This window comes from Crocodylus siamensis, chromosome 5, assembly GCF_052110815.1.
Source record: "Crocodylus siamensis isolate JL-2025a chromosome 5, ASM5211081v1, whole genome shotgun sequence".
NCBI classification, from domain to species: Eukaryota; Metazoa; Chordata; order Crocodylia; family Crocodylidae; genus Crocodylus; species Crocodylus siamensis.
Window position 1 is genome coordinate 169257560 of NC_143399.1, and position 23856 is coordinate 169281415.

At 43.2% G+C, this 23856-nt stretch overlaps 1 protein-coding gene across 1 annotated transcript in view; it reads right to left on the reverse strand.

Moving 5' to 3' along the window:
- The window catches only part of VPS50 (VPS50 subunit of EARP/GARPII complex), a 150913-nt gene that overhangs the window by 88544 nt on the left and 38513 nt on the right, over positions 1-23856 (reverse strand). The window contains exons 11-13 of the mRNA XM_090047029.1: positions 20873-20971; positions 19122-19262; positions 12522-12657 (exon numbers count right to left, since the gene is read on the reverse strand). Of these exons, the coding sequence (XP_089903155.1) occupies positions 12522-12657; positions 19122-19262; positions 20873-20971 (376 nt within the window). The remainder of the gene's footprint in view (positions 1-12521; positions 12658-19121; positions 19263-20872; positions 20972-23856) is intronic.

A 23856-nucleotide genomic window follows, 5' to 3' on the forward strand; every position in this document is an offset into this window, starting at 1 on the left:
GGGGTATGGTGTGGGTGTATGAGGTTTGTGGGGTGTACTGGAGAGTGGGGGGGGGGGTCTAGAGATCCTCACACATATGGTGCGCAGCCCCTGCTGCCAGAAGCAGCGGCAGATGGAGGGGGCTTGGGGAGCTCATGCCTGGTGCAGGCACTGCCACCTGGCAGGGCACAGCTCTGTCCAGCACTGCACTGGAGGTGAGGAGCTCAGCCCACCCAGCCATCTGTCGCAGGGGCTCAGCATGGCATGCCTGAAGCTTTCACACTCAGACCGGGGAAAACTTGCACTGGACTCCACTGAGAAGCAGGGGGCTGGGCTCCCTCCACTTCTGACGGAGCCCAGGCACCTGCGCAGCACGGAGCAGGGAAGGCAACCAGCTCCAGTGCAGCCCCAGTGCCAGTGCAGGAGCTGCAGGTGCACTGTGGTAGAGGCAGCAGCAGAAGCCAGCTGGGAACTGTGAGGGCCAGGTTGGCTCCTGCTGCATTCTGTGGTCCTGGTGTCGCAGCCAGGAACGAAGTGGCATGGTGTAGCATGGCACGGAGCTGGCCAGCCCAGCTGGGCACCTCCCAGTAGCTCACTGTTTTTGGCTGCAACACCAGGACTGAAGAATGCAGCAGGAGCCAGCCCAGCCCCTGCAGTTTCCAGGTGGATCCTGCTGCTGGTAGTCCTGACCCCCAATGCTCCTCACTCCCACCCCCTGCCACTTTCCCCTTCCTGCTCCCGTCTCATTTCCCCTGCCACTTCCCTTCCTTCCCTGCCTGCTGCCACCACTCCCCCACCTGCTGACCACTCCCCACCTGCAGCTCTGGCACCACGTGGTTCTGGTTCCTGCAGTGCTGGCGATCCTCCCTGCCTCAGCTCATTCTTATCTGGAGTTACCCTCTTGGACAGAGAGATTTGGGGAACAGTCCCAGGCCAAAAGCCTCTGCTAGGCAGAAGCTACCAGCTGAGGGTTGGAGGTGGGGTGAGGCCAGGCAGACCTTGCTGTCACTGGGTCCTGCCAGCAGCTCCTCCTGAGTCCTGCTGCCACTGACTCCTTTCATCCTTGACAGGCAGTCAGGAGTAGATAAACGTTATTTTTCTAAACTTTTTAGGGGCCCCGTGGGCTAAACAGAATGGCCTGGAGGGCTGGATCAGGCCCTCAAGCCATAATTTGCCCACCCCTACTTTATACTCATAAATAATAACACATGTAAATGATCTGCCTCACTATCCCAGTTCTATGCATCTAGTAGGAGCACAATTTGCAGCCCACTCTTATCAATTTGTTTTCTGAACCTTTCCCCCTGCAGTGCAAACTACTCAAAAATTATCTGCATCTTGAATAGCATTGAGGGCTTAATATAACTACATTAAAAAATGACACTGCAAAATATAAGATTTTCAGTTCCTGAGGTATATCGTTAAGTCACTCCACAACTGACAATGGAAAATAAACTAGTACTGGTAACAGGCTGTCAGAGGAACACTTGTGGCAGTTAAATTTTTTCAAACTGAAAGCCACTTCATATATCTTGATGTCAACAAGTTAAAACTTAGGCTGCTTACAAGATTAAGACAACAAGACCAGTTACAGCTCAAACAGTACACAGGACTGAAACAGCTTTAATTCAGTGTAATGAGGTTAACCCTTCCCTCATAGTTATACATGCAGTATAAGTTTACAGGCTAAGGCAGGGCTCCTGCATTCTGTTCTAGAATATCAAGAACTGGGTTCAGATCTTTCTGCTTAAATCAATGTGATTACTTGTGCTTGTAACAGAAATGCTCAAGCATAATTCCACAATTTACCCACTTACCTTACACCTTTCCACTACAAAATACAATAATACAATCCCATTAGTCATTGACTGTGTGTATATACATAACTGAAACGTAATATATATACCATGAATTTGATCAGGTTCTCACAAAGGCAGCAATTCTGACCGACAAATGTACTTGCTAGAGACCAAGTGACTTATCATGCAAGATTCAGCTAAAACAGAAAACATAACCCAGCCTGCTAACTATGCATCAACAAGATGCATCACTTTCACTAAATATTCAGATAATATAAATAGATATTCGCTTTCATCATACTATCTTACTGAATAATTCTGGAAAGCCAGGACAAGCCTTAATCATAGGTCACCATGTCTGATTTTTGCTACATGCTTGGGTCCAAACATTTGGCTTCAACTGAAACATTATTCATTCTCTATTCAAAATAGGCTACGAAAGTAAGCTAATGTGGAGCAAATATCTGCTACACAGAGGGCACACCACCTGTAGTAACAGCCTGTACTGCCCCATGCAGGCAGCGCATGGTTATTTTTAGCCACTACATCACTTCAGCAATGAGCTATAGCGAGGGAGCACGTTGCTAAGACAATGTAGCTGTGGCATCACGGTTTGGGCCCATCAACACTACAGCACCACTGACACTTCCAGGAGCACCACTGGCACTTTTGGGTCGGCGGGGTCAGCCACAGGGGGACCGCTTCTCCTGCTGCACTCCCCAGGCGGTGCTCTCGGGGGGGCACCAGTGCTCTCGCCTGCCCCCCTGCCCAGGAGCGCTGCTGTCAGGGGGGGCACCAGCACTCTCAGGGGGTGCACATGTACCCCTGTGCCTCCTCTACACGTTGCAATTGGAGGCGAGGTTTGGCTGTTCAGGCTGGATGGGTATTACTTTCAATCTTTTTATCCAGCATTAAGCAGCTATTTTGCATGTGCAGCAATATGAATTTAAGATGGTTTTGTTGTGTACTAAGCACCATATGAGACCCCAAAATGCATTTTTTCCTTTTGTTTTTATAGACTGTGGACTAGATGGCAGAAGGAGCGTGTGAGCCCAAGGCAAAGTAAAAGTCCTAGGAATCCAGAGTTCTGTTTATCTAAGCATCTGATTTGGGTGTATAAAGGTCCCCCTTCTTCCAAACTTTTTCAACTTCTAAAAGTTTTATCTCCATCAAGGGAACAGAAAGGTTTGTTTGTTGCAGGAATGAACAGAACCATTTACATTCTTTGAAGCTTTCCCCACCTCTGAATAACAAGATGACCTTGCGCAGAAACCCTGTGGGAATTTATACAATATAGTATTTAACTTTTTAAAGCATCAAGTGATACAGAATTAAATATATATATTCAACGTGTTTAATTTTTTGCATTCCAATACATTATGGCTATTAAAGCTATTATCTCAACTCACCATCAATTTTATACGAATGAAATAAGGAACATTAAATGTCATAAAGTTCCGTTTTAATATTTCTAACAGTTAATGCCTTAAAACATTTTATATAACAGTTGATCATAAGCCCAGATTTTTCCCCCCATCACAACCAAATGTATGGAAGAATTTTAATGGTCTTTTCAAGTTTGAATTTTTACTATATTTTTGTTATATCTTTTGTATCAATAGATCTATAGAATCATAGAAAAGGAGGCTTGAAAGAGACCTCCCCATGCAGGAACCAGAATCATTCCTTTCCCAAACACTGTATAGAAATCCATTGTCTAACTGATTAACAAAACTACAGACAAGCCCAACACAGCCACAAGGCACCTTAACGTGTCACAGGAAAGGTAGGGGGACAGTGGGGAACAATGTCCTGCTGCTGAGAGGGTTGTTAAAGCACACTGGAGAGATCCAAGGAAGGACCACAGACAAAGAGAAAAAAAAACAAACAAACCGCACAATCTCAATATGGGGTTAAATATGACAATCAGTCTGACCCCCTCTAGCCAGAAACCTCCATGTTTAACTCTCAGCAGGGGCACTGGCACACCCAATCAAAATCCCCAGCCTTAGCTACAGCCAACACCCAATGATTCTAAGGAAAGTGAAAAGAAAAAAAATCCCTAATGTGTAGCAACAGGAGTAGTAAAAAATTACTTTCTGGTCCCATGTGGCAAACAGCAAAGCCCAGAAGCATGGAAAATACCCACAGCATAGGCATAGCTAATCCTAGATCATCCCCGACCAATGTTCGACCAGCCTTTGGTTGAATGTTTCCAATGATGGAGACTCCACAGCCTCCCCAGGCAATCTGTGTCACTGCCTCACTGTTCTAACAGTGAACAAGTTTTTCCCCAATATCCAATCTAATTTTACGTAACTGCAACTGCAAGCCACTGGTTCACATCCTACTCTCTGCAGCAAGAGAAAAAAAGATGTTTTCCCTTTTCTTTATGGTAACCCCTCAGATATCTGAAGAATGCTATCATGTCTCCTCTTAAATTCATATTCTTACATTCAAAATGTGATCATTCAAGATTCAAGTTCATAATTACCAGTCAAATGTTATTGACTTGTTGCTCCTCACTTATATTAGTATTCAACAAATTAAATTGAATACCTTTATTTTTCATTTACTTAAATTTTAACATGATGTAAATATTCTGTTTTAAAACACGTTTTTATTTTGAGGTAGATCTGTCTTCATTAGTTAATCCCATAGCTGTAAATGTAATTACAACTGTAATTTTTTTTTAGTTGGTCCTAAACATCACTTCTCTAAAGACAAACCCAGTGAATTAACAGTGTATTTGCTTGCCTTGGGACTTGACTGTAGGAAACCAAGATGTGGGCAATACTGCCTAGTGGTAAGACACCTGAAGCATAAGTGCAGTCCACATTAGTTTCCCCAGGTGGTGGGAGGGGGTCTAGAGGAGTCTGGTGCCAAAACTGGATTCAGGAGCTCAGGACAAGCTGGGGTCAGAAGCCAACACCAGAGACAAGGTAAGACAGGGCTTAACTGAGATCAGAAGCCAATGACAGAGCTGAGGTCAAATCAGAATCACAAGCACAGAACTGGGATCAGGGCATATCAAGCATCTTACAGGAATTAGAAGCTAGAGTCAGAGCCAGGAGTCAAAACTAGAATATCAACATGGAAGGACGCAGACAGTCAGGATCAACAGCTTATATTTTCGTCCAGTTAAAGAGACTGCAGACTGGGCCTGGCTTTTAAGGCCTGGAGTGGGTGGGGCCTGTTGCCTGTGGTTTCAGGGACTGGCTGCCCTGATGGCCTCACTCAGCCCAGCTAGAACCAAGGGGCTGCTCTGGGTTTGCAGCAGGTGGTGCTTGTTCTGGGGATGACTTGTCCTGACCTTCCTATCAAAAGGGAGAGGCAGTTACCCATGTTAGTATGAAGTCAATCAGAAGGCAGGGTAGATATGCACCTTTACAGACTAAATATATATATATGAAGAAGCTGCTTTCGTGAATCCATGTTTACTTCATCAGATGCTTTAAAACAGATGTAAAGAAAACATGAGCAAATAAATTTGAAAGCTTTCCGCACATCCTTTCACAGCATTTGATGAAGTGAGCCTGGGTTCACAAAAGCTTGTGTTCTCTATGTTGTTCTCATCTTAGTTATTATCTGATATTATTATGTTAATAAGAATAATAGTAATACAAGATAAAGTAGTAATAATAATAATAATAATAATAATAATACATCTTACTATTCTTTATTCTATAAAGGTGAATACCTACCCTGCCTTTTTGCTGTCTGCACTTGCACACAGTTTTCACCAATAAGCAATCCTATTCAGCCCAACAGAATTATTCTTATAAAACGACCACTCTGAACAACATATGATTGCAGTAAAATTCCAGACGGTAATCAGACAGCCATGCAGGGGTTATTTTCAGTTCCAAGTTCCTCCTGGGGGCAGGAGGGAAGAAAGCCAGAGTCGCACTGCTTTATGCACCTCAGTGCTTCTGTACAACTATAAAAATTAATCTTCAGCTCATCTTATTAATGGAGAAACCTGCAGCATTTCCAAAATTGATATTTTCAATTACAGTTTTATAAAAATATACCCAGTGAAGTATTAAGGTGACAAAATGGGCCACAAGGGGCCCAACAATAAACTCTGCACTGAAGTCCAAAACTAGCTCAATACTTATTTAAGAGAACTTGTTTGTGCAAGAGTGCAAAAATATATGCAATATTTTCTTTCTTTTTATTTTATAAATTTAAAAGTAGGAAAATGACAGGCGTAAATGAGACCCTTTTCACTCCTCTGCCCCAAAATAATGATTTACATTTTAAAGATATGCAGACACAGTACGCAACTCTGAGCCTTCTTGAATAGGCTGGGATATAAATAATAATGATAACAATAACTTTTATTCCTTATAGGAATTAAAACACTCACACAGACATAAGGACATGCATGAATTACAGTTAGGAATCTACTCAAATTGTGATTGTGGATTTTGTGAAATCAGGCGAGCTCTACAAAAGCCGCATGGGGGAGAGGATGGTGGGGGGTAAACTTATTCAAAATAAAATGCTGGCTCCCCAGTAGGCCCCAGCAGTCTTTCTGGCCACTGCAGCTCACCAGGAGAAAAAGGGGCAGGTAGGGGACTGCTGGAACAAAGGGCTGCCAAGATGGCTGCTGCCCCCAGGTCCCAAAGCTGACTGGCTGCCTGTTGTGCGGACCTGTCCCCTCCACCAATCACCAGCAAGAGGTAGGACCACAAAATGGATAGTTCTCTCAGCCAATCAGTGGTGAGGGGCGAGGCTGTACAACGGACAGCCCTCTCAGCCAATCAGCACCGGGGGGGAAAAGGGGAGGAGAAGCCACTGGGGCCCCTCAGCCACTCAAGAGGCGTGGGGGAGCCCCACCACAATTAGGGGTGCACCGATAGAGATTTTTGGAGCCAATACTGATAGCTGATTTTTAAGAAGGCATATCAGCCAATACCAATCTGATTTCTGATATGCAGCCTAGCAGTATGGAGAGCCTCAGCCTCTGCGCCAGCCCCATTTGCTCCCTCACCATGGGGGCCTCGATCTGCACCCCCCACGCCTCTCCCCTGCCCTTCCAGCACAACAGACTTACCAGATGCACGCAGCTGTCCAAGCTGCCATGCTGCGGCTCCTCAGTGTCTACATGATGCACTGTAGCTGCACGCATGCAAGGGCCATTTATGACATTGTTGGTCACATCAGGCCAATTTCTGATACACTCAATATTCTTTATATCAGTGTCAATCCGATATCAGACCAATGTATCAGTGCACTTCTCACCACAATAAGCCCTCAAAAATGGCAGCCAAACCTGTGATCTGCCTGCAAAAATCAGCTGTCCATCTGCAAGTTGGGCAGACTCCTAATTATGATGAAGTACAATACTTAATTATGACAAAGCATAGGTAAGAGCTCTTTTAGACACACTACACTAGTGAGTGCATAGTTCATGTTATTTTTCTTTATTAATGTAATTAAATGTCTTCTAAATCTACTGGTTCCACAAACTGTCATTCTTATTTTTGCATTTTGATACAACGATGAAGAAGCACTTGACATATCTGAAGTAGTGCCTAAGCATTAATGAGTACCAGGCAAAACCAGGGAAGAACCTAAGGATAGCTTTATATATTAAAAAAAAGAAGAAGAAGAAGAAGAAGAAGAAGAGCCAGATATGCATGAAGTAGTGGGAAGCCTTATTCAAATTCTTTGCAATTTTTGGTTTCATTAACTGTTTAGTCGAAGAATTTTAGCAAAGGTTTCTAAACTATCCTGCAACTCCCCCTGCTGTGTCCTCTCATTCTGCAGTCTTTAGCTTTAGAATGTATCCTGTCATTCAAGACATCCACTAAGGAACCAATATTCATATGCAGAATCAATAGTTTCTGGAAACTAACCGTGAGATTTAAAATATAGGTACTGTGGATATGCTTACTTTCTCTCAGACAAAATTAAATTAGATTTTTTACAATTCCTTTTTTATATACTTCATTGTTTTAAAAACCATCATTCTTCTTTTTAACACGATCCGTTGCTTCATTTACTATGCTAGGTATTTACAGTATAGATAGAATACATCTCAAAGTCTCCACCAACTAAAACAAGATCTGGAGAATTGCTAGTTTTGTAAAAATATTACAGAGACTTTAGTATTATATTAAATCCAAATGACTCATTTGGATTATAATACCACCACTTTATCTAGGCTAACGGTACCTTTAAAACGTCTTTTTGGAATATGAATCTAAAACACTACTTGTTTTAAAGCTTTAAGAAACATTGAAAACAACCATGCTAATGGGAATTGTCTATTGTTCTAATGACATAAGAAATATAGAAAATGGTTTATTACAATGGCTTATTTTGCAATATTCAAACAAACATAAAGGTAGAAAGAAGACAGTAAAATTATAACAAGAAGTTCTCTCTATAAAACATAACAACAGAATAAATATCTTGAAGAAGCTTCTTTTAATATGTAAAGGGAAATAGAGAATATGCAAACACAACACAAAAGTGGATTAATAAAGAGTCTTCCCACATAAGAGATGCACCTGAATTTTAATGTATTAATATTAAGATGACTTTATTTGAAATACTTTTAATAGAATTAGCCTTAAGCCTAAAGTAATTGTCTTCCTACCTAAAACTGAAGTTGAAGTACAAATATTTAATTTTGCCAGAGGGCCCTTTGTGTAATGTGTGTACACCTAAAAAAAAAAAAATCTCAGTAATTGAAATGACATTTATTCCAATACTTAACATTATTAAGTCTGACTTTAGAAGTAGTGGTGAATTTCAAATATATATTTTAAGTATAGAGTGATATTTTTTTCCAGATCCTCCTTCCTATTTTTATTCTTTCCTCACAATTTAGGCTGAAAGATAAATATACTTCTGCATGTTTTACACAAACATGTTTTTATCAGACAAGAAAAAATAATTGCACAAGCCTGGTCAGAATTCTACTACCCATGAAAGAAACTCATTTCTACTGTTCTAAGGAAGTAGAGACTAAGGCCCTATCCAAAAGAGCAAGAGCGTGCAGTTTGTGGCACCACAAACCTTTGTGTGGCACCACAAACTGCACACAGTGAATGTTAAAAACATACCATGCTGCAAATTTGTAGCTCAGTGGCAAAATCTACTACTGGGATTTCCAAAAAAAAAAAATACCAGAGAAAAAAACAGCACAAAGCACGCCAAAAAAAGTGCATGCCAGCACAAATGGAAGCCTGCCTCTCCAAATCAAAACTCTGGCTGCTGGTCAGGCCTTCACGCTACCCAAGTTGTGCCCCTGCTTCTCCAGCATGCTATCAGGACTCCAGGTAATGTTGTTGAGGTTAGGATTTCACCGTATGCCTATTATTAATTCCAAGCATTTTGGATACCAGGTTCTGTCTTTAGTCGCACTAATTAATTTAAATTATGCACAGCACGCTGTGTATAAAAGGCAAGAGCCAGACAAACAAAATTCCAGGCACTGAACCCATAAGGCAGGAATTAGAAAAGTATAAAGATAGAACCACATAAGACTAAACAAACAATCTATCATGGAACACATGAGTTTTGAGCAGGGATCTGGGTTTTCTGTTTGCTATGGAAAAAAAATCAGATTTTCTCCTTTAAAGGAGAAACAAGCAAAAAACCACAGATTTCCAGTTGCAGGCTGACACAGTTCCAGCTGCAAGGTGCTGCTTTGGGGCTGGAGGGAGTGGGGCACAGAAGATGCCACAAGCACATGTGCATGCACACACATGCATGTGGCCAGAAATACATCCAGGCAGATGTGGAGAACAGCTCGCTTAGCTGCCTACAGATGAGTCTATGGGGGAGGGATGCACAGGGCAATGTGTGGTGGAGGGTATAAACGAGGCAGGCTGATTGAGTTGGCAGAGGCCATAGTGAGCGAGGGGGGTGGCGCAAAGTTGGTGGCACCACACTGGGCAGGAATACACAGTTGCGAGGCCTGGTTGTGGGACAGAACAGAGACATGGGCAAGCTCGTCTGGAGGGCTGGCAGGGGGGGCTGGCTCCCCATCACTGTGCAAACTCTTGGGACAGGGTTGAGAGCCAGAGACAATGCAACGGGAGGAGTGGGGGGGGGGGGGGGGAAGGGGCACATACCTCTCCAGATTTGTTCACCTACAGTGGGACAAGAGGCTGCAGCTGGGCTTCCTCTGCTGGCCAGCAGGCAGGATCTGGCATGGGAGGACTAAGCAAGACAGGGAGACTCAGTGCTGCTGCCACCGCCACCACCACTGGGACCCCCGCACCAGCCTGCTGTCAAGCTGAGGTGCCCCCTGCCCACCTGGCATCAGCAAAGGGGCACAACTCTGTGCCACCACTACCATCCCTGCTGCTACCGAGCAGGCAGGGGGCACCTCACTATGGCAGTGTGGCTGGCACAGGGCTCTAAGCAGCACCAAGTCTCCCCACCCCAATTTGCCTTCCCATGCTGGGTCCCACCTGCTAGCCCACAGAGGTCCCCAGGGGGAAGGCAGCAAGGGTGGGAGACCCAAGTCCTGCAGTGGGCAGCCCACATCCTCCCTCAGCCCTGCCCCCCAGGGGTCCACTGGGTTCTTCTCAGCCATGTCACCCTCAGGGTAGCAGGGGCAGAGGGAAGCTGGGCTTTGCTGCCGCAGCACCCAGGCTCAGGCACTGCTGGTTGGCTGCAGCTGGCACCCATGGATCAGGAAGTAGGCAAGATGCAGCCTTCAGATCCTGTAGTCCTGGCAGCTGGGGGACCCCTCTGGCAGGGGACTGCAGGTCAGGAGTGAGGGTCTCTGGCAGGGATGGTGGGCTGCAGGATCAGGAGTGAGGGGCACCAGTAAAGGGGTTGGTGGCAGGGGGTTGGGAGTGAGGGGTACCAGCAAGGGCAGGGTACAGGCATATCAGGGCTGCTCAACACCACAAAGCAGTGGGGGGTGGAAGGTGTGGAACCCTGCATCCTGGTGAGTGAAGGGGAAGGGGGAGCTCTGATTTGCCATGATAAAAAACCAAAATTAAATGCCAGTATATATCTGGGGTCCCCAGCTGCCAGGACTACAGGATCCGGAAGCTGCATCCTGCCTGCTTCCTGATCCATGGGTGCCAGCTGCAGTCAACCAGCAATGCCTGAGCCTGGGTGCTGCGGCGGCAGATATCAATATCTCTATATAGATATCTATATTTGGTAGCCTTCCAAATTGCTTTAAAATAGTAAATACACACACACACACCTTTTTTTTCCTCCGTTTAAAAAAGTACAAAATTATCTAATTAAAAAACCCAAAATCCATGTTTTTCCACAATTAAAATGAAATACCACTCTCTCTCTCGATATCTATAGAAAGAGGTTTTTAATTAGAGAATTTTGTGTTTTTAAAACAGAGAAAATGAGGATCCCTGTATAAGACAGGGGTTTAGATTTTTCTAGGAGACTGAGGGAGCTGTGCATACATTAGACAGTGGCCTGCAGAAGTTTTGAGCAATGAAAAAGCAACATTAAGGAGAATATACCTTAACATAACTAATTACATTACTAAGTTTTAGTGCAACTTCTTCAAATGTATTCCAGTACCCCTATATATTAAATCTAAAATCTCCCACAAGAGACTTAACACATTTCTAAAGACAAAGGCTATGATATCCTAATGTACTATTGAATAAGTCACTCACTCTTACTTAACTATGGGGTAGTTCCTGCAATCTACATGTTCAGTTCTACTCCATTATTCAATCTTTGTATAATTTTATAACAATAAAAATAAGATTTTTTTTTTAAATTACTTAAGACCCCCAGATATTGGCAAGATCTTATTTCCTAGACCAGGCACAGGACAGTATAGATGAAATATGAATCCAAGTCCAAACTTTGACATGGTTAAAGGAAAAGCCTATGCAGGTTAAATACAGGATTAATTAAAGATTAATTTAGTAAAGCTTCTGAATATTTACAGTCTAATTCAACATTTAGTGTGTGCACATTAATCATTACCACACATTTAAACAACGCGACAACATATTTACACTGAGAAAACGAAATGGCAATGCTTATAGAATTCTGGTGATCAGAACCACAAAAGAAACTCGACAGAGGGGGATAAGCAGATGCCCACTTACTAGCACAATGGGATCTAATCCCTGATCCTAACCATTGTACCACCTGCCACACCACCTGTGCAATTGGTGAGATCAGGAATTGGATCCCAATCACAATACCGCCATCAGGGAGCCCAGGACACAGGTTGACAAGTGCTGGACAGGGCAAGTTGATCCACTACTCCCGCCTGGCCCCTGCAAACCCACTGAACCCTGGGATGCACACTCAGTTTTTAAAGCTCTTTGTGTGCAGGGACCCTGAGATCAGGGAACTTCTCAATCCTGGGGCCCTAGTGCATTGGAGCCTTTAGAAACTGTGTGTAGCTGGGCAGGGCAAAACCAAAATGACTGCTAGGAGCAGGGGTTGTTAAGTGCCTGGTGGCAGAGCCCATCAGCTTTCCCCCTGCAACCATGCAACCCACTTGCTTGGCAGCCCATTTTTAGCACTGGGACGGATGCCAACCCCATCCCAATTTCTATATTATGAAAAATCTTTGTGGCTGGTTTAGGACTTTATGGCACCGTAAGTCAACTGCATGTATAGCACTGTTACTATGTATGGTGTGATTTTCACATTAATAGCACCTTAAATGTAACATGCATCAGGAGACAAACTAATAACTTGGGCATTTAAATCTTATTTCAGACTATAAAAAAGCAACAAGAGATTAATTCAAAAGTAAAATCTTACCTGAAGATAAAGCAGCTCCCTCATCTCGATCATGTGTCTCATGCCATTGCATGGTTCGATAATAGCTAAGCATGACTTCCCAAAGTGCTTTGCAGAGATCAGCAAGACATGGAATGTAGCTGTCAGATGTAATATGCTAAAGAAAATAAAAAATTAGTCTCATGAGAACACTAGCAGTTCTGCTCAATGTCCTGCGCAGGCAAAATAAGTAGCTACTCTGCCACTCTAGTGGTTGAGGTGACTCACGTTTGAGTTTTAACTTTGAAAACCACGTGAGATTTACAGCACATTTCACTTTGGTGCTGATCATACTGTATTTGCTCAGCTGACTATTAAAATGTACCCAGTTAACCCCAGTTTGGAGTGACATGCATCTACCTGTAGAGCCCATCCAGTCGTTTCATCTATACTGAGACTACACATGCACTTTACTTGTCAGGTGACCAATTATTAGCTCCACAGTAAAGTGTCACAGTCTACACACGTGCAGTAAATTAACTGTGCCATAAAATAGTACTGTCCCAGTACCATCTTACAACAGAGTAATTAAGTGTGATGAAATGCATGTGTAGATAGTGACAGGGGCTGAGTGAGACATGAATGTGCTAAAGGGCAAGGGCTGTCTAGCCACACAGCTCTGCAGGTTCTGTACCCTCATGCCCCAGCCAGCCTGTCCATCACCCAACCCCATGACCCAGAGCCTGGGACTGATCCCTCAAGCCTGCTGCCATCCCAGGGCTGCTCTGCTCCAGCTCAAACTGCTGCTGTCCCAACCATTGTGTAGATTAGCTGAGATGATGGTTTTGCTATACGGAATATTGATTTTCCGAAACTGGACTATGGCCAACAATTCATTTTGTATGTATTTATGGAAAACCAGAAAAGGTAGAGGCAGCATAGTCTGTTGTGCCAGGTTCAGGACAGACATTGCAAGAAGACCTAAATGTTATTTGTGGTGCTGAGATCACTCTGGTTTACTAGGGTCACCCAGCAATCACTTCAAGTCTCTCTGCATATTACCTCCCTCACAATTTGTCTGTCTTGCTTCCTTAGAGCGTAAGGCCCTCAAGACAGACTCAGCACAGCTGCTCTCTCAGTTGTAATCTATAGGAACAGCTATAAATCAATTATTTCTAGCCAAGCTGGTTGGTGCACGGTTATACTAGATACTGTATAAACTTCATAATTTAAGTAGTAAATATGTTGGTTTCTAAAGACTAACATTCATTGGGTAAGATGTGAAGAAACTACCTCACAAAAAAGATTCTAAAAATTCAATTATAAAACCCCTCTTTTTCAGATGACATTACCCAGCAAGAAACCAACTGTAGACATAACCTGAAATTCTGCCCGGTACTTTGTAAGGGGAAAAAATGCCAGCACAAAGCACTATATGCAATGATAAACTCTTCACTGGTTCATTTGCTATGCAGAAGCTCTGTCTTTTCCTTGTGGAAACAAAGATTGAAACCAGGACCTGGATGTTTTTTCAGACTGCTGTTATTTTATTGTTAGTTTTGAAATACAGTTAATCTAAAAAATTATTACTTTGAATGAAGCTGCAGTATAGGTAGTTCATATCAACTTTATTTATTACAAACAAAGTAGCTTTTGCCCAAGGTCAGGTTACAATACAAACACATTATGAAAACTAGCTTCAGAACAAAATCTAAGATACTCTGCAAAGCTTACTCAGTTGTCACTATACTGCTTTCTTTATTATCCCAACATACTGTTTAAAGCCTATCTTTTAATTCACAAGGAAGTTTATTCAAGTGTTTATACAAGGCTTTGAACATACGAAGTGCAAGCTATTGCCTGACACCCACACGTGAAAAAAAAAAAGATGTCAAAGCCTTGGCTGTACTACTTGAAACCCAAATATAGCAGAATCTGCAACTTCCATCATAATTATAACACAAATCCAGACCTATTAAGGAGGGCAAAAACATTAGCAACCACTTTAAATTTCAAAGCTTTGTTTTGATTATAAGCAGATCAATGGACTTGTGGCTTTTCAATGCTGGGCATCCTAATGTTCAAAAGAAATTTGAAGAAATAATGGATAATCATTTGGAAAAAAAGTGTAGTTGTTAATATTAAACCAGAGAAATATAGTCAAACAAAAAAAGAAAAAACAAAAACACACTCAGGTAGGCTCTGGAGCGGTGAGAGCCGCGCGGGTGGGAAGGGGTTAACTCCTCGCTTGCTGGGAGGAGGCCGCTGCCAGGTGCCGGCCGGTCAAGCCCCCGCCCAGGCCCCTACTTGGCCCAGCCCCCAGGGAGAGAGGAGTGAAGGAGGGGGTACTCACCAGTCCCCCTCCTGTAGGGCAGGGCCCCCCAGATCCCGGGCAGGGCCCCCCTGGCCTGAGAAGCCAGCGTTCCCCGATGGCAGGCCCACTGCGCATGCGCGTAGTTTAAAAGGGCCCGCCAGTCAGGGAAAAAAACAAAAACAAAAACAAAAACAAACACTCAGGTAGGCTCTGGAGTGGTGAGAGACGCGCGGGTGAAGCCCGCTGCACCCCCACTCCCCCAAAGCCCCCCAGACACCCCCTCAGCAGCCGCCGAGCCCCCTGCCCACCTCTAGCACAGCCGGAGGTAAGCGGGCTCGTGGTGGGAAGGGGTTAACTCCTCGCTTGCTGGGAGGAGGCCACTGCCTGGTGCTGGGCCCGGTCAAGCCCCCGCCCAGGCCCCTACTTGGCCCAGCCCCCCAGGGAGCCCCGCGACCGGAGCCGCACGAACAGGCTGCGTAAACAGGCGCTTGAGTTAGCGCGGAGTTCGCGCGGGGAGGGCGCGGGAGGGCACGAGACCCTGCCTGCGACCCCCCCCAACCATAGCCAGCCTCAGCCGTAGCCAGCCTACCAGAGGCATGACACAGATCGGCACGCGCTGCACCCCGAGGGTCCCCTCGGGCTCTGCGGCCCCTCCACTGGGCACCTCAGAGACGGCCACCCAGACGGAGCCCATGGTTCCGGGGTCCACGCAGACGGAGCCCCTGGCTCTTGGCTGCGGGGGCTGCCTGTCCCTTTTTCAGGCTCTGGGGCCCAGGAGCATGGCCCCCTCCCCTTGCGGGGTCTGCTCCCTACTGGGGTCTCTGGCGCGCCAGCTGGAGGAGCTCCAGGCCTCAGTCCAGACTGTGTGCCATCAGGGACTGTGAGCAGGAGATTGGCCTGGCAGTAGGAGTCTCTCCCCCGGGAACCGCAGGGGAAAGCTCCGTCTCCCTCCGCGACTAAGGAGGACTCTGGGACCTCCCGCTCTGCCCAGGCAGGGGCATGGACCAAGGTGGTCAAGGGCCCCAAGGCCCGCCGCACCAAGGCCACTGCCCCGCCAGAGCTTAGCAACAGGTTCGCACCTCTTGCAGCCCCAGCAGAGCCCACGCAGTTGCCAGCTCCCGCATAGCCCAGCCCCTGGCACGGGTCTTTGAAAACTCCTGGCGCTCTGGTGTAGTGCCCAAAGACTGGAAGAAGGCCAATGTGGTGCCGATCTTCAAGAAAGGGAGGAGAGTGGATCCGGCTAACTACAGGCCCATTAGCCTGACTTCTATCCTGGGGAAGATCTTAGAAAAGTTTATTAAGGAGGCCATCCTTGAGGGACTGGCCCAGGCTAACATTCTAAGGGACAGCCAGCACGGGTTTGTTGCGGGTAGGTCTTGTTTGACCAATCTCATTTCCTTCTATGACCACGTGACCTATCACCTGGACAAGGGAGAAGAGATTGATGTCATATATCTTGACTTCAAAAAAGCTTTTGATCTGGTATCCCATGATCACCTCTTGGCCAAACTGCCCAGTTGTGGCCTTGGCTCCACCACGATCCGCTGGCTGGGAAATTGGCTTCGTGGTCGGACCCAGAGGGTTGTGATTGATGGCAGTCACTCATCATGGTGCCCTGTGACCAGTGGGGTCCCTCAAGGCTCTGTCCTGGGACCCATACTGTTCAACATCTTCATTAATGATGTGGACATTGGAGTTAGGAGTGGACTGGCCAAGTTCACCGATGACACCAAACTTTGGGGCAAAGCATCCACGCCAGAAGATAGGCGGGTGATCCAGGGTGACCTGGACAAGCTCAGCAAATGGGCAGACGAGAACCTCATGGTGTTTAACACCGAAAAATGCAAGGTTCTCCACCTTGGGAGGAAAAACCTGCAGCACCCTTATAGGCTCGGCAGTGCTACGTTGGTTAGCACTACAGAAGAAAAAGACTTGGGGGTCATCATTGACCACAAGATGAACATGAGCCTGCAATGCGATGCTGCGGCTAGTAAAGCGACCAAAATGCTGGCGTGCATCCATAGATGCTTCTCGAGCAAACCCCGGGACATCATTCTCCCCTTGTACTCGGCCTTGGTGAGGCCGCAGCTGGAGTACTGCGTCCAGTTTTGGGCTCCACAATTCAAAAAGGATGTGGAGAAGCTTGAGAGAGTCCAGAGGAGAGCCACGCGCATGATCAGAGGTCAGGAAAACAGACCTTACGATGACAGGCTGAGAGCCATGGGACTCTTTAGCCTGGAAAAGCGCAGGCTCAGGGGTGATCTGATGGCCACCTATAAGTTTATCAGGGGTGACCACCAGGATCTGGGGGAACGTTTGTTCACCAGAGCGCCCCAAGGGATGACGAGGTCGAACGGTCACAAACTCCTGCAAGACCGTTTCAGGCTGGACATAAGGAAGAATTTCTTTACTGTCCGAGCCCCCAAGGTCTGGAACAGTCTGCCAGCGGAGGTGGTTCAAGCACCTACATTGAACACCTTCAAGAGTAAATTGGATGCTTATCTTGCTGGGATCCTATGACCCCAGCTGACTTCCTGCCCTTTGGGCAGGGGGCTGGACTCGATGATCTCCCGAGGTCCCTTCCAGCCCTAATGTCTATGAAAATCTATGAAAATGCTGCTATGTTACTTATACCTTTTTTTTTCCCATTTTATAAAGTAAAACATTATAAACCTGAAATGAAGAGCACCTTTTCTTTTCTAATCTGTCATGTCACTTGTGTTACTGCAAGGAATATTACCGAAATGAAGGAGACATGTTACTTAAACCATTCATATTTTCTTACAGTCTGCCAGTGATTGAATATTCATGAGAATTATCTGTTAGCATTAATTGACATAACTAGAAAGAATATCACATCATCCATTAATTCTTTACTTCTTTTTTCTTTTTTAATTAAATCATTATTCTGATCAGACTGCATATAAAAGTCAACACAAGAGTATTATAATGTGAGGCATCCCTAAAAACATTATTCATACAGTTTCAAAAAAAATTGCAAGTTGTTGTACTAGTCACTTTTCTAACACGATGAGAAAAACAACACTATATCCTTAGAAAGTATTGTGTCACAGACAACATTATCAAGACATTAGTTTCAGACAATGTTACTTGTGAAAACTAAGTGCAAAACACTTCAGTGAAGTTTTTCATTTTCCTAGCCTCACTAAATTATCTTGCCATTTCAGCTAGCCAAGTCATTTTCCATTTGTCCTCAACCCATGTATGTAATGTTTCTATGTATTTTTAAAAACAGCTATTGACCTTTGCATTGAAACTGCCTGTAGTTCACTTCCATATTAAATACAGAATCATTTGGGCTGAACAGTACTATAAAAGTGCAATTATCATCTTTCAAAAACATTTCAAATAATACTCACCTGTAGATAAAGTCTAGTGGGTCTCTTTAATAATGAATTCTCTGAGCAGTAATAAATTATAGGAAATAGAATCCATTTTGATCAAAAACATTAATATTGTCTAATAAATCTATGTAAATAGGGCTTTACATGTGGTGAACAATGTTCGCTTATTTATTGGCCTATAACCCCACAATTGCTAATGCTGTAGTTGCCAAGAACTGCAAAACTTATTGACATTTTACCATTCATAGCTCACAATAATAATACTGACACAAAAAGCCAAAAAAAGAAACTTAAGTTTTCCAGATCCCTATAACATGAGCCATATCTACTTTAAGATGGCCACCAAGCTTCAACAGAAAAAGGACTAATAGTTTGATCCCAAGATAAATACATCCCGACTCAGTGAAATGTATGGTATTTTTTTCCATAAGTTTACAAACAAACTTCTTTGCTTCTAACTATAATTTTAATTTACTGTTAAGAGCTCTATGCACATAAATCAACAATTGAACTGACTGGATCCCTTTAACTTTAGTGAATCTTAGTTCAAGCTTTAGGACAGGAGATTAAACTAACGCACTGCTTGATCCCACTGAAGTTAAAAGGTAACACTCACATGGATTTCAACAGATGTGAGATCAAGTCCTAGACATGGCAGTCAGGAAGTGTTTATCTCCTATGAACTCTTGTAATTTAAGTCTGTTTTATATTAATTTATATTTAAGTACATAATGACACTTTTAAACATAAAAGCACCAAATATTAACTTTATCCAAGCTAATACTATGTTATGACTCAGGCATTTACTCCATGACATTTTATTAAGAAATGGTAATAACAACTGCATCTTATTTTAATAATATGGAATGCGTCTATAAAGAAACATATAAGCAATGCATCCCAAAGTGACAGATTTTTTTTTTTAAATTGCAAATACTACTTAAAATAACTGTTACCACGTACGGTGCAGAGGTCCTTGTACTGTAGCTTCTGAAATTTGGTGTCTGTGTTTCCTGCACACAGTTCTACATACCCAAGAACTACTTGAAAAACAGTGTTGTGAATGGCTTGAGTGAAGTGCATATGTAGTTGGTCCATTGCTGTCTAAAAAAAGAAAAAGTAAAAGAACATTACGCTCAACTGATTACCTACTGAATCCCTACTCATTCCAACCATTTTTTGAGTCTCTAGTTTGTATTTTGCAGTCCTACATCCAGTGGCAGATTTACAGTTAGTGGGGCCCTGTGATCCAAGCAGAGTGCAGGGCCCCATCTCCCGCGCCATGGCACGTCCAGGGGGAATTAGCACGGCACACCGGCCACAGGACAGGGATGGTGGCTGGAATTTTGGGCCAGAATGGTTGAAGCAGCCCACGACCCGCTGTAGGGGAGGGAGGGCCACAAACAAAATGTGGGAGGCTCTCTGGCAGCAGTATCGGCAGCAGGGGCCCCCATGCCACCACATGGTTTGTTTCACAGTAAATCCGCCACTGCCTGCATCCTGTAAGCACAAGATATTTTCTTCATTCTAAAGCATCTGATCTAGCATTTGGTAGTATTAAAAATATGTTGTTCAAGTGAGCCCACACATTCCCAGTTTAGTGAATAACTCATGTGTACCCACCATTATTTACCACTCCACTATTTTTGGATCACATGCAATTTTTGCTATCAATAATTTCATGATTTCCATCATATCACTAACAAAGATATTAAACAGACTATGCTTGGAAAAAACCCTCCTTTAGGATCTCATTAGAAATACTGCCCCCCTGGGATGCTGGAAATTCAGTACACTAAGGTAGCTAAAAAAATCTTATTCAAAACTTAAATGCCAATTACAGTTTACACAGTTATTTCAAACATGCTTTTACTAAGCAATTACCAGTTAAAAAAAAGTTACATCTTAACAGGAATACAGTCAAAAGTACTGACCAGACAACTTGGAGTTATCAGTATTACTTGGACTACTATTAAAGCCCCAAATAACTGTATCAGGGATGAAATTCCACATTATATAGCTTCTTCCATCACGACAGGCTTACCAGTTTTAATATCTTTTCTATTTGGACATGTTTTTGTTGCATTTGATTAAGTAGGGAAACCTCAATTTTCACCATTCACCTTAGAAAATCTCGGGCAAGTGTCTCAGTAAGTGGGGACAGCTGGACAGACACACCAAGGACTTGCTTGAAAGGGCCAGTTTTGCCTGAGTATTCCTGGGTGGGCAGGATGGGGCCCCTGAAGCCCCCAGAGCAAGTCATTGAAGAGGATGAACAGCCCCAAGATGCCTACATATTCCCACCATAAGCAAACAGACACCAACTGCAATAAAAGTGGCACAAATTATTATTACCGGTTGTTGCAATCACAACTTGGGATGTTTTTAGTACAAAAAAAGATAGGGATGTCTGTTTGCTTTCACTTTGTACCACCATAAACATTTTTATGGCAACAGAAAGGTGACATCTATTTCCACCCCAAGACACTATACCTGCAAACATAGGTGTCCCTTTGATGTATACTACAGGAATCCTGCAAACCGTGTTATTTTGTAACAGTATTGAAGGCAGTCTCTGAATTCTTTCTGAATTACAGTAGAAGTAAATTCAAAATATACTGCTGTCAGAAAAAAAATGTTTCCATCTTAGTCCTCAAAGATTCACACTGTGGCACCAGCATTCTGCACTACTAATAAAGAATGTAAATACTAACCTGTGTCTTTCCAAGTAATCTATAAGCTTGCTGCACCTTGGTATAATGACTGATATCAAAGTTCTTGCATATTTTGGACAGAGCCACATCTAATTGTTCCTACAAGAATAAAGCAATACAGTTAAACATTCAATATAAAGAATTAGAGGTACACGGATATATTGGTCCATATCAGATTGGTACCAATAAAAAGCATCATCAGCAAGCAGCTTTTTTTGGCCAGTATAGCCAATGATGTCACCAATAAATGTTGCATACATGCGCACAGATGCAGTATGCACATGGCCAGGAATGTAGCCCGGCAGGTTAGGGAGCACTGTCCAGCTGGTAAGTCTGTGGAGGAGAGGGAATGTGGGGGAGAGAAGGGATGTTGGAGGCAGATCAAGGCACCCACAGTGACAGAGGTGGAGGGGCAGGGGCAGGCACTGCCCAGCCATGCCAGTAAATGCGACCATGACCACAGGCAGCTCGTCTGGGGACCACGGGGAGGAAGGATGGCTCCCCGCCACTGTGCCCACCCCCAGGGGAGACATGGGGGCATATGCCCTGCCAGATTTGTGCATAAGGCAAAGACAGGCTGCCTGCTGCTGGCTTGGGTCCAGGAGCGGCACCGGCCTCTTCCCGGTGGGAGGCTGGGCCAGGGCCGTGTTCAGGGTGGGCAGGAGATATTCAAAAAGCCTGAGGAAGAATCAATTTCAGTTATGCAGTTTTCTATAAGTGGCATCATTTAGACTGGTAATGAATAGGAAACACATTCACCCTTTGGTAGAGGTAGGCAAATCTTAAGACTGGTTTAAAATTTTAGACTGCTTCTTAGATGGCAGAATCCCACCTGTGTGTGCTGAACTTCTAGTCTATTATGGGTATAAACTAGTTTCCAATCACTTATACAGGAAAAAGCATAATGTCTGTACCTGGCCCATATGTATAAAGAGATTACCCATCCCCAGGCTCCTATAGAGGGGGGGAAAAAAAAAAACTTACTCTGCCCAGATGGTCCCAAACTCATAATCTGGTTCTCAGATTTGGGACTTAAAGCTAGATACTTTTGATCTTAATCCCTAAAACTCCATTCCTCATTGGTAAATGAGTATCCCATGACATTAAGGTTGTTGTATAAAAACATATTCATTGTCTGTGAAAGCTTTTGATGCTACAGTAATCAGTATCACAGAAAAGCCCCCCCGAAAATTATTAATTCCTCTCTTCAAGGCAAAGTTCGGACAAAGTACTGAATAGGTGCTCATTAGCAATCACCCTTCAACCTGTGCAATAAATAAGTTTGGTGTCCTGTGGAACAGACAGTATGGGATCAAATAAGAAAAGACTGTTCTGCTGTGTATATGCACAATAGGACCAAACTGAAGTTTGCAAAGAATTTCCCAATTTAGAGCACTTAGTTATAAAACTTTAGTAATATTCTTTACACCCAGTTTTGTGAGAGAGGCAGGCATACCATATTTTAAATTACATAATTTTCCAGTGTCCATATAAAGTCAATGTAAGAAAAATATTAGCCAATAATATAGAAAGCAAGTGGGATTTAAAATCGCCGTCTCCCTGCCCTCACTAGCGACTGATCCCATACCAACTGACACTACCTGAGGTTCTTGCTCTACTATATCTGGAAACATCACAAAATTAAAATTTGACTTACTTATTCAGGCAGTTTAATTTAATGGAGTAAACCAACATGTATTTAATTATATCCAAAATATCAATAGATTTTTTTCATGCAAGCCTGGATACTCATTCTAAAAGCCTAAATATTCTCTTTCTTCAGCTAAAGAAAATATGTTACCTAAGAATGTTTTTGCTAGGAAGCATGGTAAGAGAGATGTCAAATTAAGCTATCAATAATTTAAAAAAAATAAAAAGTAATTTTCAGTTGTAATCGATTCCGCATCTCCAGCTAATCTGTGTAGATTTAAGCCACATTTTCCTATTTTTGAAAACCATTTTCCCTCGCTTACATTTGTATGAAAAAATAGGCAATAAATATAAGTTTGCCATGCATAGCCAGTCTTTCCTTCTATCCCATACACACATTAAACTAACTGAAGAAAATTAAGATTACTATAAGGAAAGATTACAGAAAAATATTAGATACTACTTGTAACAATGGATACATTCAGACAAAGGCATTTTGGTATTTGTTTTGGAGTAGAAGGCAAACAAATGTATTGGCGGGCAAGAAGATGTACTCAAAGCCACTTCTAAAACATTAAGCAAATGAACAAGAGAGTTTATATTATAAAAATGTAAATACATGTACACTGCACAAAGCCCAGGATGTTCCTATGAACTTCTGCAATGTGCAAGACTTAAGCTAATTCCAACATGTGGAAGATTACCTACTCTATGAAAAGAAGTACAGTTTTTACATAAATATGTCCCAAGAAAAGAAGTGGAAATCAATACATTCAATATTACTTTTGAGCTAAATGCAAATGGTCAGTGTTTACACACACCATGTTTTAGCAGAATTTGGTACAAAGCAGGATTTATTTTAGAATTACATGTCCACCTGTGAAGAAATGACTCAAATGTTGTTACAAGATATGATGATAATCAATTTGCTCCTAAGAATCTTGTTGAAGCAGGCATAAGAACAAAACAGCTAGTCAAAGAAAGTAGTTTGAATAAAAAAGAAAATAAATAAAAATCAATACCACAAAAGGATGTTTTAATGCCTAACTCATGTAAAAAAAAATGAGAAAAAAATAAATGCAATACTAATCCATTATATTCTTTTGAATCACCTAAATACTGAGTGAGATCATGGGGCCAGGAGGGAAACACAATCAGTAGAGAAAGAAAAGAAAGGTTTGTAGAGATTGTATTAAAAAATAAAGGAACCACAATTTTAAAAAATTGATTGTGTAAGTAGTTAATTTATACAACTTTGCAATGTGCACATAAGTCTGACTTTCTGAAAAGCACAGAAATATAGAAGGTTATGAAGTCCAGCCCCTACTATCACA